Source organism: Brienomyrus brachyistius, chromosome 6 (assembly GCF_023856365.1).
Source record: "Brienomyrus brachyistius isolate T26 chromosome 6, BBRACH_0.4, whole genome shotgun sequence".
Taxonomy (NCBI): Eukaryota; Metazoa; Chordata; class Actinopteri; order Osteoglossiformes; family Mormyridae; genus Brienomyrus; species Brienomyrus brachyistius.
Window position 1 is genome coordinate 28,557,657 of NC_064538.1, and position 17,601 is coordinate 28,575,257.

Sequence of the window (17,601 nt, forward strand, 5' to 3'; positions counted from 1 at the left end):
TGTGAGGCAACAACCCTAGTTACCAAGTGACCTGCCACCCCTAATTGTGTTGCGTTTGAGTAACACATATGTATGTGTGTGTGTATATATATAGATATGGATGGCAAACATTGGGGTCGCGGGGGGTCCGGAGCCTATCCCGGAAGCAATGGGCACAAGGCACGGAACAACCCAGAAAGGGTGGGCCAGCCCATCACAGGGCACACTCACACACCATTCACGCACACATTCACACCTACGGGCAATTTAGGAACTCCAATTAGCCTCAGCATGTCTTTGGACTGTGGGGGGAAACTGAAGCACCCAGAAGAAACCTCACGATGACATGGGGAGAACATGCAAACTCCGCCCACATGTGACCCAGGTGGAGATTCGAACCCGGGTCCCAGAGGTGTGAGGCAACAATGCTAACCACTGCACCACCATGCCGCCTCTATAGTCATTCATTAATTGCTAATACACTCATTTCCCCTGGGGAAGGAGGGACTAAAATCCAGAGATGAGGAGTATCATTGGTTTGCCTAATGCTTGTCACATGTAACCAGTGTGAGAGTTCTTATAGTGCTCTAATGCCTTCATCCAGAAGGACTCAGGAAATACCTAGTAACAGAATAAAACTGGTTAAAATGCCCCCAGAAACACCCACCCCTTTTAATGAGATGCTTATAGAGTATTTCCCCTGCTTCTTAAAAAACCTTTACGTTCACGTCATGAAAACAGTCCTGTTTAAAAATGATGCGATATCAAAAGCAATATAGTCAAATATCATGAGAATAAGACAAATACTATGTTCGGCAGTCAAATCACATAAAAGGTTATGGGGTAATATTATATACAGCTCAGTGAAAGGAGGGTACCCCCCCCCCACCGCCCCGTGCATACCTCGTCATAGTGTGCGGGAGCTTGGAGGACACTCACAATGTGAAAACAAGCCTGGGGAAACCACGGGAAGCGAGAGAGGCAGTGAGAAAGCCATCTGATCAGCTTGCGAACATTAATCAGAGCTCCTGCCCCTCCCCCACACTGCAGTGTGACAGAAGCATGTTCTGCTGAAGCAGGGATGGGGAGATACCAGGCAAGAACTGAGCCATCGGGGAGGTAAGAAAGGGAAAAGGCAGAGCGTGAGTGAGCAAGTGGTGCAGGGTTTGCTCACGGGAGAGAGAGCGGGAGAGAGAAGGAACGAGAGCGCAAAGAGAGACAACGAGAGAAGATCTGGCAGGCGTTCTAGCTGCCAGGGCTGAAGCTGATTGGCTGATCAAGCAGAGATTGCTGATGCCTTTTAGGGGGCATCTCAGAGGAATCACTGTGAAACCTGGGAGAGAGCACCGTCATCTCTGCATTGCTTGGAGCTTTCAGCTGCCTGACTGGAACTTTGGAGGTGGATCCAGGCACTCAGAGAGCGTCCGGGTGTTTCCACCCCTCCCCAGCCCTATACCTGCCTACCAGTTCGATCCTCTTGCCAGTTCTGAGCTCTCTCACAGGATTCAGCAATGAACTACTTGCGTCGACGCTTGTCAGACAGCAGCTTCATCGCTAACTTACCTGATGGGTACATGACAGACCTTCAGAGACCTGACCCTCCTCCACAGCCTCCGCCCCAAGCCAAAGGTCCAGTGGCTCCCCGTGTCACCTCTCCTGCTCCAGACCGAAGAGCTCAGCCTGCCCAGCCTGCCCAGCCTGCCGAGGCAGCCCAGGCAGCCCAGGCTGTCCATCACCCCCAGCCACCCTACTCTCCCCAGTTGGCTCAGTCAGCTGGGACAGGATTCTTCAGCTCCATCACCAATGTGGTCAAGCAGACTGCTGCTTCAGCAGGATTGGTGGAGCAGACTCCCACCGGAGCCCCAAAAAAGTTCAAGATCCTGATGGTCATTGACAAAGCTCAGCAGGACTGGTGAGTAGTGACATTCCCAGTAGAAAGGCCAGACAGCTCCAGTGGAATCTGTTTTTGCAAGTTGTGTTTGTCTGTTTGGAACTCAGTTCTGGATCGGTCAGTTGATGAGACACTTCAGTTATTGGAGAGATCAGAGTTCATAGGTCAGAGGTGCTGTAGTGATAAGAGTTGTACAACTTGTGGTGCAACATCATTAATTTGCATGCAGAACAGACTCCAGAAGTCAGTCTCTACAGTAAAAATGTTTTCTTTATAAAATGAAAAGCAATAAATTAACAAGTACTTTTTACTATATTCACTCTTAGTATGTAGAATATAAAAATGTTAACAATACTTTATGATTGAAATGCACAAATGTCATATGATGCATAGTATAACTGTGTTGTAAAAACATGTAGAGAATGCTAGACATGATTACATCGCTGTGGCAGTTGCGACAGGAAAATCACAACAGAAATCCCAAACAGCTCAGATATGGGACATTTGTCTTCCAGAATGGAAAAGTAAATTAAAAGAGGTGACCATCTCATTATAAATTCTGAGTTTATGTTTTGTTTTTATGGCAAAAATGGGACTTTGTATAAGCTTTTCAGTCAGTGCCACTGCACCGTAAGGGGGCACAGTTTGCAGGGGTTTTGCGTGGGAGGGCTGAGACATGGAGCCATGTTTATGCCAGAGCAAAAAAAATATTCACACACTGGAACGCTGCATGAATTATTTATGAGAACTTCATAGCATTCAATTTACAGAGCACGCACTTGAACTGTATGTAGTCCACTCACATGGGAATAACTGAAGTGGTGGGAGACGGGGTGCTTTCGGTAAATGATGTGCATGCTTGGGTGGGTGGCGATTATTATAATATAATATAATATAATATAATATAATATAATATAATATAATATGGGGCGGCATGGTGGTGCAGTGGTTAGCACTGTCGCCTCACACCTCTGGGACCCGGGTTCGAGTCTACGCCTGGGTCACATGTGTGTGGAGTTTGCATGTTCTCCTCCTGTTATTGTGGGGTTTCCTCCAGGTTCTCCAGTCCACCCCCACACAGTATCAAAGATGCTAAGGTGAACTGGAGCTGCCAAATTGTACGGCATGTATGGCTTGTGACAGGATGGAACACCATCCTCAGTTATTCCCTGCCTAGTGACTGTGGCTCCCAGGATAGGGTCTGGACCCCCATGACCCAGCATTGGATAAGCAGGGATGGATATTATATTATACAATACAGTTTCACACCACCACACAGCCACCAAAATTCCATATTTCATCAGACTATTTGCTCTACCAGGTACCTTTCATGCAGAGACTGTAAAAAAAGCCCCAGATTTTGAATGCTATACATGGTGGAGTGTGTGAACGTAGGTGTTGTTTTTACAGCTCTCCTCTTTCTAGAATCCCCATCTGTCATTCAGCCCAGTGTGCTGGGGGGAGGGGGGACTTCCAGCATAGCACCTGCACTTAACGTGATAGTGATGGTCTGTTCCAGAATATCATTGGGACAAAGGAAGGGTAGGGGGAGCTTCCCTGATTTCAGTCAAGATGTTCCCTCAGATTTGAAGTTTGCAGTCAAATTTTTCAGGCGTACTTTTCCCTCCTGATTATCTCAGGTTGGGGCTCACTGGCTGCATGCACAGCATTTGTGTGGTAGGTATGCTGTACTTCACATCAGACTTTGAATCAAATCTTGATTTTTATGTTACATGCTTGCACATTTCATGTAAATAAAACACTTGAACTGTACATGAAATGCACATGTTGGTTTCAAATAGCACATTAACAGGCATAGTTTGTATTCCAGAATGTCGGTGGGAAAACATGAGGCTCTAATCTTTAATACATGATCAAATAGAATAAAGAGCAGGGAATTTCAACAGGTAGTAAAGTCTAACATACATATACAAATCAGCCATAACATTAAAACCACTGACAGGTGAAGAGAGTAACGTTGATTATCTCATTACAATGGCACTTGTGAAGGTCGCTATTACTTATTATGCAAATGAACAATCAATTCTTGAAGCTGATGTGTTGGAAGCAGGAAACATGGTGAAGCATAAGGATCTGAGAGACTTTGACAAATGCCAAGTTGTGATGGCTAGACGACTGGGTCAGAGCATCACCAAAATAGCAGGTTTTGTGGGATGTTCCTGGTATGCAGTGGTCAGAACCTACCAAAATGGTCCAAGAAAGGCCAGCCAGTGAACTGGTGATGGGATCATGGGCGTCCAAGGCTCATTGATGGTCGAAGGATCTTAGCGAATAACAAACAAGATAATGAACAACTTAAGTAAAGAATGAGTGAGTGTTTCTTAAAACTCTTCCCTATTCCAGAATTAAGAAACAAACTTTAAGTAGTACTTTGTTGGCTCCTCCCCCACTTCTGTGAAAGAAAAACACAGATAGTCGGTTAAAGGAACATCGATCCCACATATTTCATTTGTGAAATATGCAAATAAAAAAATATATAAACTAATTAGAAAATCAACAAATAAGTAAGAAGAGTTTAATTCATTCAAAGAAATTCAATACAACACATGAATGTCATTTAATCTAGCAAGACATAAATAATTTCCAAGATGGTACATGTATATATTGACATTATATATATATATACTGGTGAGTGAACTATATATTTGTATGTTTGTAAGATCAAAATTGTCTAATTGTTTTAGCCTAATAATACACATTTGATTTATATCAGCCCTTTTCGATGTGCATATATTTATTCTTTTTACATATTTAAGTGTTTATGTGTATTAGCATTTGTGGGGAGTCTTCAGTAGCTTTTCTTGTGAGTGGTGGTGGACTGTCAGATGGATATAGTTGTGATAGGGTTATTGGTATGACTGTATGAAGTGCTCTTCCACCATGGTACACAAAATGACTGTTAAATTATTTATTTTGTAGGAATCATTTTTTTTGATATTCGTGATCGCGTCCGGGGGAGGGGGATTCAGTGCATGCTGTGTATGTTAACATGCTGTGTAATTCATATTGAAATACTAAGCTGTATTGTTAAATGCCAGATACCACTGGACACCTTCAGAGATCTTGTGGAGATCGTGGCTCAACAGGTCAGAGCTGTTCTGGCAGCATGAGGGGGACCTACACAATATTAGCATGTGATTTTATGTTATGTCCGATTGGAATATAGAGTAAAGACGTGTATCAGCACCTAAAGACCCACATTAAGCTTTGAGTTCCGATCAAATTTTCCCCAAAAGAAATAGTGCAAAACCCAGATATGTTTTTTTTTTTTTTTTTAGCATTTAAACACAAAATAAACAGGATAAAACAAGAAGAGCATATACTAAACACATCTAAGCACATTTATCAAAACAGTAATTTGTAAAGCAAATGTATCCAAACAATGTGCAAAGTAAAAAAAAAAAACGACACCTTTTTCATAAACCCAGACACAGCACCAACACTAGACTACGCCATGTGGTGCATTGTTCATTTTTATTATTACTCTGTATTCGTTAATTTGTTCGTAAATCACAAATGTTTAGGTTGTAACATTTGTACAACTGTTTCAAAACTTTTTGGTGAGCAATGGCTACCAAAATGATATAAAGTACAGTGTGTTACCTGATATTTTCGATAAAAAAGCATTATCATCAATAAACGCTGCTATCACAGCAAATGCGAGGCTGAGACTGAAGCGTTACCCTTTATTTCCTGCTGAGAGACGTGCCGCGTGACTCATTTCCCCGCACGTACAAGTTATCTCAGGTCGGCATTCACGGTTCGGCTTCTGAGATTCAGTTCAAGTTCTAGGTCACTGTTTGGTTCCACTTTTAAGAAATTCGAGTTTTAATGAGTTCAAGTACTGAGATACCACTGTATATGCATGAATCAATAGTATTGTGGTATCTGTAGACTACAGCCATAATGCCACGTTGAGAATACAGTTTGATTCAAAGCTCTTTTATTTAGCAGTCCTAAAAAGGACTACATCAGGCACCCAACGATCACCAAAACGATTACATATAAGAAACAAAGGGCTGTCAGACACTGAACTCTAAGATACACACACGCTGTGGGATTTATGGAAGCTAATTACACATGAGGATCGGATAGGATACACGCAAGACACGGGCAAACACACGTGCGACAATAAGGAATATAACCATTAACAATAACAACCACAACAGAAGGGCTATTTACAACTTGCAGGCGGGGCATGCTGGGACATGTGCAAATTGACCAGACCAGACGCTCACCAACGCCACAGTATGTTGCTGGGTGGATTTGAAGTGTTTTTTTGATCTTCAACCTAAAAATGTTGTATTAATGAAGAAACTTTCTCTTAGGTTACATTATCAATTTATCAGCTGAATGAAGCCGGACAGGTTGCAGTCCAAGCAGCAGTGATACTGGGGTCAAAAGTGACATGCAGATGCACTCATCTGACATGTTCCTTCTCCATTCCTCATTGGGCAAGCTCTGTCCAATAGCAAGAGCAGCTGTCAACTTCAGGGCTATAACTTGCCTTTGCCAGTCTCTAGGTTGTAGCACCAGGCCTCCCTCTGCATCCTCTGGCAGTGAGCCATCAGCTGCAGGCTTCCGGAACTTACTGAATTTCAGCAGGGTGAATAATTTAGTTAAAGAGAACTGGAGGGGGGATCTGCAAGATAAAATGAAGCAAGAACTCATGAAAAACAGCTGAGATCAAATTTTATGCTCAGTTTTCAATACAGTCACTCCTTCAGTTTCTCAAGGGTTAGGGGTGGAAGATTCCTGCAAATATGAAATGCAAAATGAATGGTACTGAAAAGTTTCAAACGTGAGATTTAATAACACACGAGTGTGGCTGGTTGCTGAGTTAAAGACGCACCCAAGCCAAGACTTTCAATATTAAAGATATACACTAACAAATATTATACATTACCAATATTTATATATTATATGATTTGTTGTGATTCAAGTCACTCACTGTTGCATATGGATTCTTATGACAAACTGAAGCAATTTGGAATAGCAATCAATGGGTGCATTGACAGCTTTTTCAGGCGCATCATTTGGACGCAAACAATAATTGTCACACAACTCACTGGATATTATTTCAACACTACTGCTGTGAGAGGGGGCTGTCCACAAGTATTCAGATCACATTTTGGCATAGAAAATGTCTATGCAAATAGGTTACAAGAGTCTAGTCTCTTCATGAAAATTCAACAGCTGTGGTTCATGGACCAATGGTTTTACAAGGAATGAGCCCACATAACCAACAAAACTGAAAGATGGTGGAGCATATGCAGACAACACAGACTATGGGTTGGATCCTATCAAAAAACTTCTGTCCACCAATGAGTTTACATGCAGTTTTGCTGTTTTATCTCATTCATTTACTGTAGGTAATGTACTCCTACACAAATAGATTTACAGGCCAATATAAAATTATTATGAATTCACAAATCATGTTAAATTAGCATTTAATGGCAAATAGATATGGTGTGGATATTGATGCTATTTTTAAATTTTATGATGAATGAGATGGTAAATTCTGGACATTTCAGCAATCAGTGATAAGCTTTATTTTAATTAAATAGTTTCCTTAAATGCAGTATATCCTGTGACTGGAGGAGATTGTGCATGAAAATATCTGGCTCTGGAATTCAGACATACTGTGCAATAGTGATTTGTTTGACATTTGTGTTCTTGTCATGCTGAAAATAAATTAGCAAACACGTGAAATCGTCCCAATGGCATTGAGGCTTTATAGAGATCTTAGGCTTCTACTTCTAGAAGATCTTCTGTTAAATATATAAATTATAAATGTCCAGGTAGCAGCATACATCAAATGACATCTGGATGAAACCAAATCGAAAATGTTTTGGAGAACAATCTGTCACATACAAACAATGCCACCAACTTGTTCATTTCATGTCACACCACAACCCTAGAGGATGCAGAATGTTTTTGATGCAGCAGACATACAGAGCACAAATAAATGTACTGTGGCAAGTGAGTGAGTGATTTTAATAAAGGAGATGACAGCTCTTTTAAAATGCAAGTTGCTCTCTTTATTAACTCTCCTGGCCTTGCCTCCTCTAAAAATCTATGGAGTCACAGGAGTGTAATAAAAAAGAAAACTAGCAACTGCTGGGAGCATCATTTTCAGTGTCAAATGCGAATCGGCCTTACTTTATGCTCGTCAGCTCTCGCTGGCATATTTGTAATGTCCTTCAAATTGCTAACAAAAACTGTATTTCCATTTCTCTGCTACTGTAAATATGTTGATAACACCTAAAGTAATAGCTCATCACATTCTCATGAAGTCTGAACAGTTATGGTGGCAGTCTGCCAATTTGTCTTCTACATTCATAAGCTTCTGCCTGATTATTAGTCGATTCAAATAATAATATTCATAATTTTGTATTAAATATAATGTACATTATAGTTTGACTTTTATTTTCCAGTTTTATAAACTCAACATACTGTGAAATCACTGTGATAACAGTAATATTACAGAACATAGACTGAAATAATTTGTACTACAGTATGACGTTCTTGAATGACAGCACTCTAACTAGGACTATAGTATCAGAGAGATGGGAGGAAGGGACAGAGAAAGGGAGCGTGAAAAAGGATTTGGAGATAATGTGTGACTCTTATTATTTGATCCTGCTCCTCCAGAGGATGAATAAATTGAGAATCACTAGTATTCCAACATAAAGAAAATCAAGCTCTAATTTAGTGTCCCTCTTTTTTTGAAGAATTCTGCTTTGGTGCTGAGTGAACCGAGTATGACTTCTTCAAGTCAGGGGATATCAATAAAAAAAATGTCCATAGCCAAGACAGCGTATCAGCAGTGTGATAAATAACAAGAAAACATAGCTGATATAACAACAAAACATGCATCTAGATATTATACAGACAGGACAGTATTACTATATCTGTGAGAGGAAGTTAGCGGGGAGTCTGCAGAATGACCGGAATGGGCTGTTCTGTGTATCTGTAGTCTACCTTGTCTAAGATAATTATATCCTGTATATCACCATCTAGAGCAAGGCAGTGATTCAGACGAAAGGGCACAACAGAATACCCGCAATTGATTTTCTCCACCCACGCATATTTTGAAATTAGATTTATCACTAATTGAATGATGTATTATTAAATATTTGTGGATTATGTGCAATATTCAGGCACAGAAAAACATTGTATTGATAACCATCCTTTTTTGGGAACTGGAGACAAAGACGTTATGCCTCAATAAAGGTGTCTCAGAGGTAACTTTCACTGCTTGCAGAAGCTCTCCATCTCCTTAACACCTGAGTGGATTATGTGCATGCATGCAAAGAAGGGCACAAGAGCACTGCTCTCTGCAGGAAAGAGGAGGTAAATGTCAGGGCTCCTGCATAATTCACCTCTGTTGGTGAACAGGCATGCAGGGAGAGGGCTGCATTCACAGACACAGTCAACATGCACTCATAGTCCATCCATTTTGTCACCACCATTTCCATACACCAGCGGTCAGCAACCCAGGTCCTGCAGTGCTGGTTTCCAGCAGGTTTCCAGCACTCCAGGCTCAGGGTTGCCGACTGCTGCCTTACACCTTTATTCCTAAAGCTTTTCTTCCTCGTTCACTCTGAGGCAAACATAAAAAGATTCACTAAGCCACAATAAACCCCTTATTTTTATATTCTGCTAAGAATATTCCTAGAAGCTAGAGCTGGATGCGTGTGTAGGGGAGAATGGACAATCATCTGTTTTTGAGAAGTGGTTCTACCTTGAAATGGTTTCTTCGCTGTACACCCCATTCAAAAGGTCAGCAATGTTACAGACCTCTGTAGACAAATTATCGCCATTTGCCATTAGTTTGTCTGTGGAACTAGCAACACAATGATCAGTATTTTGATAACTCATTACAGAAACAATTTACAAAAGACTTCTTCAATAGTCATTCACTCTTTTTATTCACAGTTTAGTTAAAAAATTGATTTATCATTACTTATATGAAAATCATTATTCAAAATAAAACACATTTGAAGAAATTCTTACGTGCAGTCAGTTTGTGTGTTCATGTTAAATTAATGAAGTTCCCATTTTTGTTCCATACATAATTTTTATTTTTACAATGACTGTACAAATTAGCAGCAGCACTTAAGAGAGTCAACCCAAACTTTTAGCTACTTACTATTGTAATTATGCATTTTCAGCATCATAATTTTTTGTGTTTTTCTTGCAGAGTGTTTTTTACAGCCTTATTATAACATGGTACTCTTTACTATAATAAAGCACCTTTCTCCATGGAAACTAAGGAGTGACCAGTATTTATTTCTTTGCCAAGAAGTTATCTTTCAACATTTCTGTTAGTTCATGCTTCTTCACTCTGTAATATATATACTGCTCAATCCAAATAGTAGAAGTAACTGGTCTGTCTGTGCTTCCTTTAAAAATTGATACATATATGTTCTCTCTAGTGCAGTCCACTCTCCAATCAATCCTTAGCACATTTTATCCCCAAACAAGTTCTGCTCTCTTAGGAAGTCATTTTTCAAGTGCAGACATTCATTAAGTCCCTCAGGGAGAAATGTTTGGCTCTCAAGCCAGAACTACTTGTCAACATGGCACACCGTGTGATCCACTTATCACCTCAAAGCCATTTTTGCAGTTTAGTATTAATTTGAGCAACGCCGCTTTGGTCGGAGAAGCACATGTCAAGTCGCAGCCCAGAACAACGCACAATGATGTTACTCACATGGACTCACAGTAGGGGGCGTCGTGGTCTGTTCATGTCCTCGCAGCTTATGCACAATTCTTCATTTGCCAGTTGAGCAGTATTGCTGCTTTTTACTGCCCAGAAATTGATGTCCACAGTCTGCTGTGTTTACTGGAAGTGAAAAATTAGTCTTTCAAGTCCAGCAGAATAGTTGAAAGTTACTCATTTTGATACAAGGTGCCATCTATCAATACACTAAAAGCAGGCTTTAACTTCCAGATTTGCATTCTACATTTAAAATGAAGACTTAGACATATAATGTATTTAAGTATCAAAAAAAGAATATATACATGGTACTAAACCTGTCGGGCATTTTAATAAACAACAGTAGCGGAACAAGAGAGATACTTGTCTTGTGCAGCAGGATCCCGATAATTCAATACAACATTCTACAGATATGTACTATTTTAATTTTCTTTATATTTTAGGTAACTCCGCCTGCAACAACAACAATGTATTTTACTTATATAGTGCTTTTCAAAGATCTCAGAGGTGTTCACAAAGGATAAAGTAAACAGATAGGGAAACAATAAAACACATTATGGATAGGAAATTATGGATATGATTGAGCAAAGAAAAAGCTTTTCAGGTTGATTTTGAAATCTGCGACTGAGATTGACTGACAAATAGCAGTAGGGAGGGAGATTCAAAGTCAGGGAGTTAAATGGGAAAACGTGAGATCACCATAGCCCTGGAGTTTGGAAGGCAGGATGAGTAGGGAACCAGAAAAGGATGAATATCTATCTGACTCTGCAGTTTCTGTCCAGTGATATGAGTGATATCACTGATTCAACACTATTGTGCCTCTTAGATTACAATGGTCGTCATCTTTCTCTTTTATGGTTTGGCACATGAGGCAAAAAGGTAGAAGATGGATGAAACCCTATGACCCTGGTGATTGGAAAGAGGTAGCATGACCATTAATCTGGCTGATTGCTCTGTTTCCTTGTTAATTTTCTTATCCAATGGCAGCCTAATGTCTGAAAAAGGAATCTGCTCTACTAATATCTACCAAATTAGTTGTAGAATCATAGATAAATATTTCAAATGAGGCATTAAAGCTGTAGCTTCCAGAAAGGCCTGATGCCTGCCCAGGAATCTGGAACTAGAAGTGCAGATGTCAGTGTGCCAAACAAGGTTCTCACTTTTTCTGTCAAAGGAGTTTTATAATACCAATTGTGCCAGTGATAACGTTTCCAGTGGGGTATGTGCATTGATGTGTTTAGAATTTATATACAGTAAGTAAGAAAAACTCATGTAACTGCCTCTGAGATGTACTTAATCAAAGTTTGAGATCATTATGAAATTCTTTCTTATTAATGGATCTCCTTAGAACAAGAATCATGCAAACAGAGGACATGAAAATAAAAGAAATAAAAGGAGTTTTATTGAACAGGGCGGCATTACTTAATATCCAGGGTTTCAGTTAACTAATAGAAAACGTAGCGCATAACAAGGAGTTTGCTGGAAAAGCATTCTAAACACTGCAGAAAATTATCCTTTGCAAAAGGGAAAAAGTACATAGGCAAAATGTTATTTGATTTCATATTTTATTTTCAAGCGAACTGGGATTCTGTTGTGAACATATTCTCATCCAGCTTTAGCATTCACTTCAGCAGAGCAGATGCAAGCTTTTATTCGTGATTAATGCTGACCGTAGACTTCAAACGACATCTGGACAAAACTAAATTGAACACGTCAGCGAGAACAATCGGTCTCTCTTTTTAACACTTACAATGACGCAGGCACATTGTTCGCTCTGTATCACTAAACAACCCAAGAGGGCACAAAATGTTTCTGATGCAGCAGACCCACACACAGAGTGCAAAAAATTGTATTGTGGCGAGTGAATGAGTCATTTTGGTGAAGGAGATGACAGCTCTTTTAAAATGTAAGTTACTCTCTTTATTAACAGCCTCTACTGGTTTAATATTAGCAGCGGCAATGACTGAGAAGCCAGAATTTAAAAGGACACACAGTTACACGCAAATGAAACACACCCATTCCATGGCAAAAATTACATGGTTACATTTACTATTAACAGAAATACTAAAATACATGTATTAATTTACAATATTTAAAGCGAAGTGTGCTGCAAAGCATGCTGGTAACTGTATAATTAGTTCTGCTGACCAATCCTGCAGCATCACATTTATCTCAGCCAATTGCATACAGTGGGTGGGATCAGAACAAACAAAAAGTTTACCTTGGGTACCATGCGCAGGTGGTGCATCAAAACATTGATCGGTGATTACGTGTCACACAATGTCAATCCCGTCAGTTTCCTTTGAAGTATGTGAGCAGTGTCACATTAGGTAAGGGCTCTTTGTGGCTCCCACATACATTAACAGTCTGGCTGTGTCAGGAACAGGGCTCTCAGGAGAAGGGACCAAAATGTATATAGAGGCAGTGAATCCCGCTGTTACGTGACTGCCTCAGGTAAAGATTTATTTCTGCTATATGTAGGCTATAAAGGACGACAGGAACCCTAATGCATTCTGAGTTGCATAACGCTCCGAGACACGATCCTTGGCCTGCTTTACATAGGGTGACTTTTCCCTGCAGACAAGCACTCTGATCAACTCAGAGCTGATCATTCTTCATAAAAGGAAATAATAACCTTGCAACACAGAGACAGGTAAAAGCAGTGGCGATTTGCTCATCATCAGTCTAAAAGCTGTGCTTCTTGGCATGGATTTTATTCTTCGAATTTCCACAGAATGCCGCGGTTATAATTGGCAGCCCGAGATCAAAGGTGCTCAGAATGAAAATTCTCTTTCATCTCTGCCTTCTCGGGCTAAAGCAGGTTAGAGGCACTGGAGTCCAATGCTGAAGATCTTTTCATGGTGTAAGATGTCTCAGAGGTAATGAGGACAATAGGGAAATAAACGTGTGTTTAGCCATCTGAACCTAGCTTAGTTAAAGCCCAGTGTCACCATGTATAACAGCAGATATATGAATAACATGCATAACACACATAAAACACGTGTACTCAACTCAGTCATACTAATACCACAACTATAGTAACACCATTGGAATTTAAAGAGAAAATGATTAGAGTAGATGCATTTTCTTGTTTACTTTCCTGATTACTTTTTAAAGATATACATGCTTAATATTATTAGCGTTTCTGTGAATTCTAATTCAATTGCCGCCATTAAGCATGTACCACACAGATGCTCAACATATGTAATTAGCAATTCAAAGGGCTGTCTTTCAGTAATTAAAGGCAGCAGATGTCATGCATTTGAAGAGGCACTAGAGCAGACCACTTACTTCAGACCTTAGCCAGTGCTCACAGTGGAATTCATCTTAAAAAGCTGCTCACGTGGTTGATTATGGACACTCGAATTTCTTGGCCCAATATGGCAATCATCTGTATCCAAGAGCCATACTGTGTCAGAAATCATCAGCGTTCCAGGGCAGCACCATGGTAGCGCCAGACATTGGTGCTCTGGGAAACTGAGAATTTTAGCAAGAGACCAAGAAGTCAAGAGTGTCAACAAACACCCACATGAGCAGCAGGGTGTAATTACTGCGGCTGTCACAAGGAGTGGGTTCATGGAAAAGGGTTTTCACTGAGGTAGGCTTATTGGGAGAAGACAAAGATCTGACTTAGGTTTGAAATGTAGCTGTTTTCACCAGCTAAGGCTGATTTACACTTCTGTGTCGAACCGACTCAGAGTTACGTCATGGCCTGCTCCGCTGGGAGCCTTTATACTGGTATGCGGGTGTGTCTGTGTTGCTCTGCAATTGCAATGCCAAAATGCTAGTTGGCTGAGTGTCGTGATTTTAAGTTTAGATAAAACATTTGAACTGTGTTATAGGAAATAAAACTTTACATAAGATTGATATAGAGAGATAGATCAACTTCTGAGGTAAGAGTGATGCTCTCCTCAAGGAACTGGGCACTGCCACATGGAGAACTAGGGTCTCCAGAAGACCCTAGTAAGAAGACCAATAAGTTAAACAGAAGCACTAGAGCAAGAAAGTGTGAGAAATCAACCCAAGCAAAATATATATATGGAGTGTGAAGCCTAAGGGCTAAAACCAGCGGATTGCAAATCAGTCTTTTGCAGTGTAAAGCTTGTCTATTCCTATACTTCATGTGTCAAGACCAAAGACCTTAGAATTACAGAACTGTTCAGATTCTCTTCAAAAATTCATTGGTTACTGTAAAATAAATGTGTCTGTAATTCATTTTGTCACTATTTTAGCCACAGTTTTATGGCACCATTTGTGAATATACACTGTACTGATAGTACCTGATGTGAATAATGTGCCTTTATTATCCATAATTGTGGATGCAACATGATGCAGGTACATGCAAAACATGTGAACACAAGTACATGTCAACTGTGGCAATGATGCATGTGTCATATTCAGAGTTGGGTAATTCTGGTCCAGAGAGTAAAAATCCAGACAGGGATTTTGATGCAACCAGCCAGTTCAGTACTATGTGACTGTCACTCTTTATGCTCAACTATTTGGTTGATAGAAAATCTTGGTCTGCACTTTTACTCTCTGGAGTATCCAGAGTATCTGAATTATCCAACTCTGGTCATAGTCATATCCATCGCTGCAACCAGGACTTCTCAAAAAGTATCATGAGTAAGTATATGTCAGACATTTATCACTGAGAACTGAGTTAAGTGAGTTGTCTTTGCCTATTAGTGTAAATTAGGGGGTCCCAACCTCCTAATGACTGAGGACTGTCTTAGATTGTGTAAGCATTTCTCTGGGGGGGATGTGAGATGTTCCACTGAATTCACAATAGCATCAATGTATGGAGAGGTAAAGAGGTATAGAAAGATGAATAATGCTAAATGTCTATTTTTTTTTTCGTTTTGTAAGACCCAAACAAAATGAGTTTATTTCATTTTATTTTTTAGTCCCTCTGTTTCATTTCAAAGATACTTAAATGGTAACTAATTATGGAACCTTGAGGAGCTTCAGCTGATAACCTTATTATCCTCAACAATAATAATTTGTTTTCACTGCAGAGCTAAGGGTTCGTATTATGAAATTATCAAATGAAATTAAATTTACATTGTGTATCTTAATATTGACATCTGTTTGTCAGCTGGTTGAGTTTCTTCCATTGTCATTCTTGTCATTTCCAGGGTGAGGCTTTTCAAAGGAAAGAAAGTACAGGGAGAGTATGATGTCAAAGTGGAACAGGTAATCCTCCACCAGCCTTTTACATCAAGTTCACCCTGATACTTTCTTAGTACAAATCAGAGAATGCTGGCCTCCTTGTTAACTCATTCTTTAAGCACCTTAAAATGTGAGCCAATTTTAGTCCTTTTAGTCTCACATTCAGCACAACATTATGCATGGCCTGGAAAAAGGTCTGCAGATATTATTCACAAATAGATTTTTGTATTCATATCTTTGTGGGGACCATTCCTTCATTTCTATGGGAAAAACCCTAATCCCAACAATGACAACCCTAACTCCTACCCAGTCCTAACCTTGACGATAATTAACCAAACAAAATACAAGACTTTTGACATTTTTAGTTTTTTGATTGCAGTCACAGATTTTTATTAAATTGAGTTTCCCCTTGTGGGGACTAAAAAACTGGTCCCAACAACATCAAAATAACAGATTTGTATCACACTGCGTATACCCCTCACCCACAAACACACACACACACAAACTATGATCAATCCATAAGGATCAACAACAAGTTAGAAGTTCATGTCATCTGGAATGTCAGCCACATGAACCCCACAAACACGTTACTGAAAAGAGAATCCTAAAAATAACTGCCTCAATGAAACATTATGATTAGGTGTCGACATGTCAGTGTTGACTCCGAGAGACCACATAGCCACCAATAACTAAAGGTAAAAATAGTTTGACATGGCTGGGCTGCAGATGTCCTCCATACTGATCTGTTCTCTCCCTAACCCTCTAGGCTGAATTCTCCGAGATCAGCCTCGTGTCACAAGCCAATGGAACTTGCAATGTGCATGTGCAGGTGCTCCAAAATGGGACCAAGGCAGTCAGGTATGACACACACTGGGTGGAGAGTGGAGCCAGGCTTCCTCGGCTGCTGGGGAAAATATAATTGTGGCATATGCAGAAGGCAGACTTTCCAGAATGCCAAATTAGGAGCGACAGATGGGATTTTCTAGCTTTCTTTGGTCCTCCTCATAGCATGAAGCACTCAGGTGTGGACTTACCAAAAGGGAAGGGTAGGCAGCTGTTCGAAAGGTAGGGGCCCCATGAAGACACATTTACCAGAAATAACATTTATGGATATCAGATAATATGATCATTTATATTGTAGGAACATGTCTGTTAGTTACATGTTTAACATTAGTTTTTCAGGATAGACAAAGTTGCCCCCCCCGCCACCACCCCCATCCGTCCGGGTTATAATGGACTATTCCTTCTTTAAGACATCAGGCTAACCAGCTTTCTTTGCATACTGGAGTAGTGATAGGCTGTTGGTTATTTCACTGTTCACCAAGTGAACCCTCATGAAGTAGCCTAACAGAAGAAGAAATGGCACAAACATACAACACTAACATTACATATGTCTTATGTCTTTGATACTGTACCATTGAGAGGTAGACAAATCATGAATGCATGCAAAAATCCAACCTTAACTTAGGCTACAGCCTAGGGCCACTGCAAAAGAGGAAACTTATTATAATAAACTTATTAAATTTGGCTGATTGATCTGCTGACATAATACCCCTCTCCCTCCAATTGGAAAGTTTTACTGACAGCACTCCCCCCAAACCCAGGTCGGTAAGTTTTACCTCTGGCACCTTGTGCTTTGATTACCATATTGATGTTCCATTGCTTTTAATTTACTCTTTTCTCTGTCGACTCCAAAAAATAACTCTCAAACGGCCCACTTAAGTCCCCCTAGCCACGTCAGCCTAGAGCCCCCAGAGAATTTAATCTGCCCCTGAAAGCACAAGCCACGCTGGTGCTGCCTACAATCTGAGGG

The 17,601-nt window shown here is 40.2% G+C and overlaps 1 protein-coding gene across 1 annotated transcript in view; it reads left to right on the forward strand.

Moving 5' to 3' along the window:
- The first annotated feature begins 931 nt into the window (after positions 1-931).
- syn2a (synapsin IIa) overlaps positions 932-17,601 on the forward strand; it is a 34,906-nt gene continuing 18,236 nt past the window's right edge. Inside the window, exons 1-3 of the mRNA XM_049016124.1 lie at positions 932-1,891; positions 15,755-15,812; positions 16,555-16,646. Coding sequence (XP_048872081.1) covers positions 1,491-1,891; positions 15,755-15,812; positions 16,555-16,646 — 551 coding nt within the window. The 5' untranslated portion in view covers positions 932-1,490. The remainder of the gene's footprint in view (positions 1,892-15,754; positions 15,813-16,554; positions 16,647-17,601) is intronic.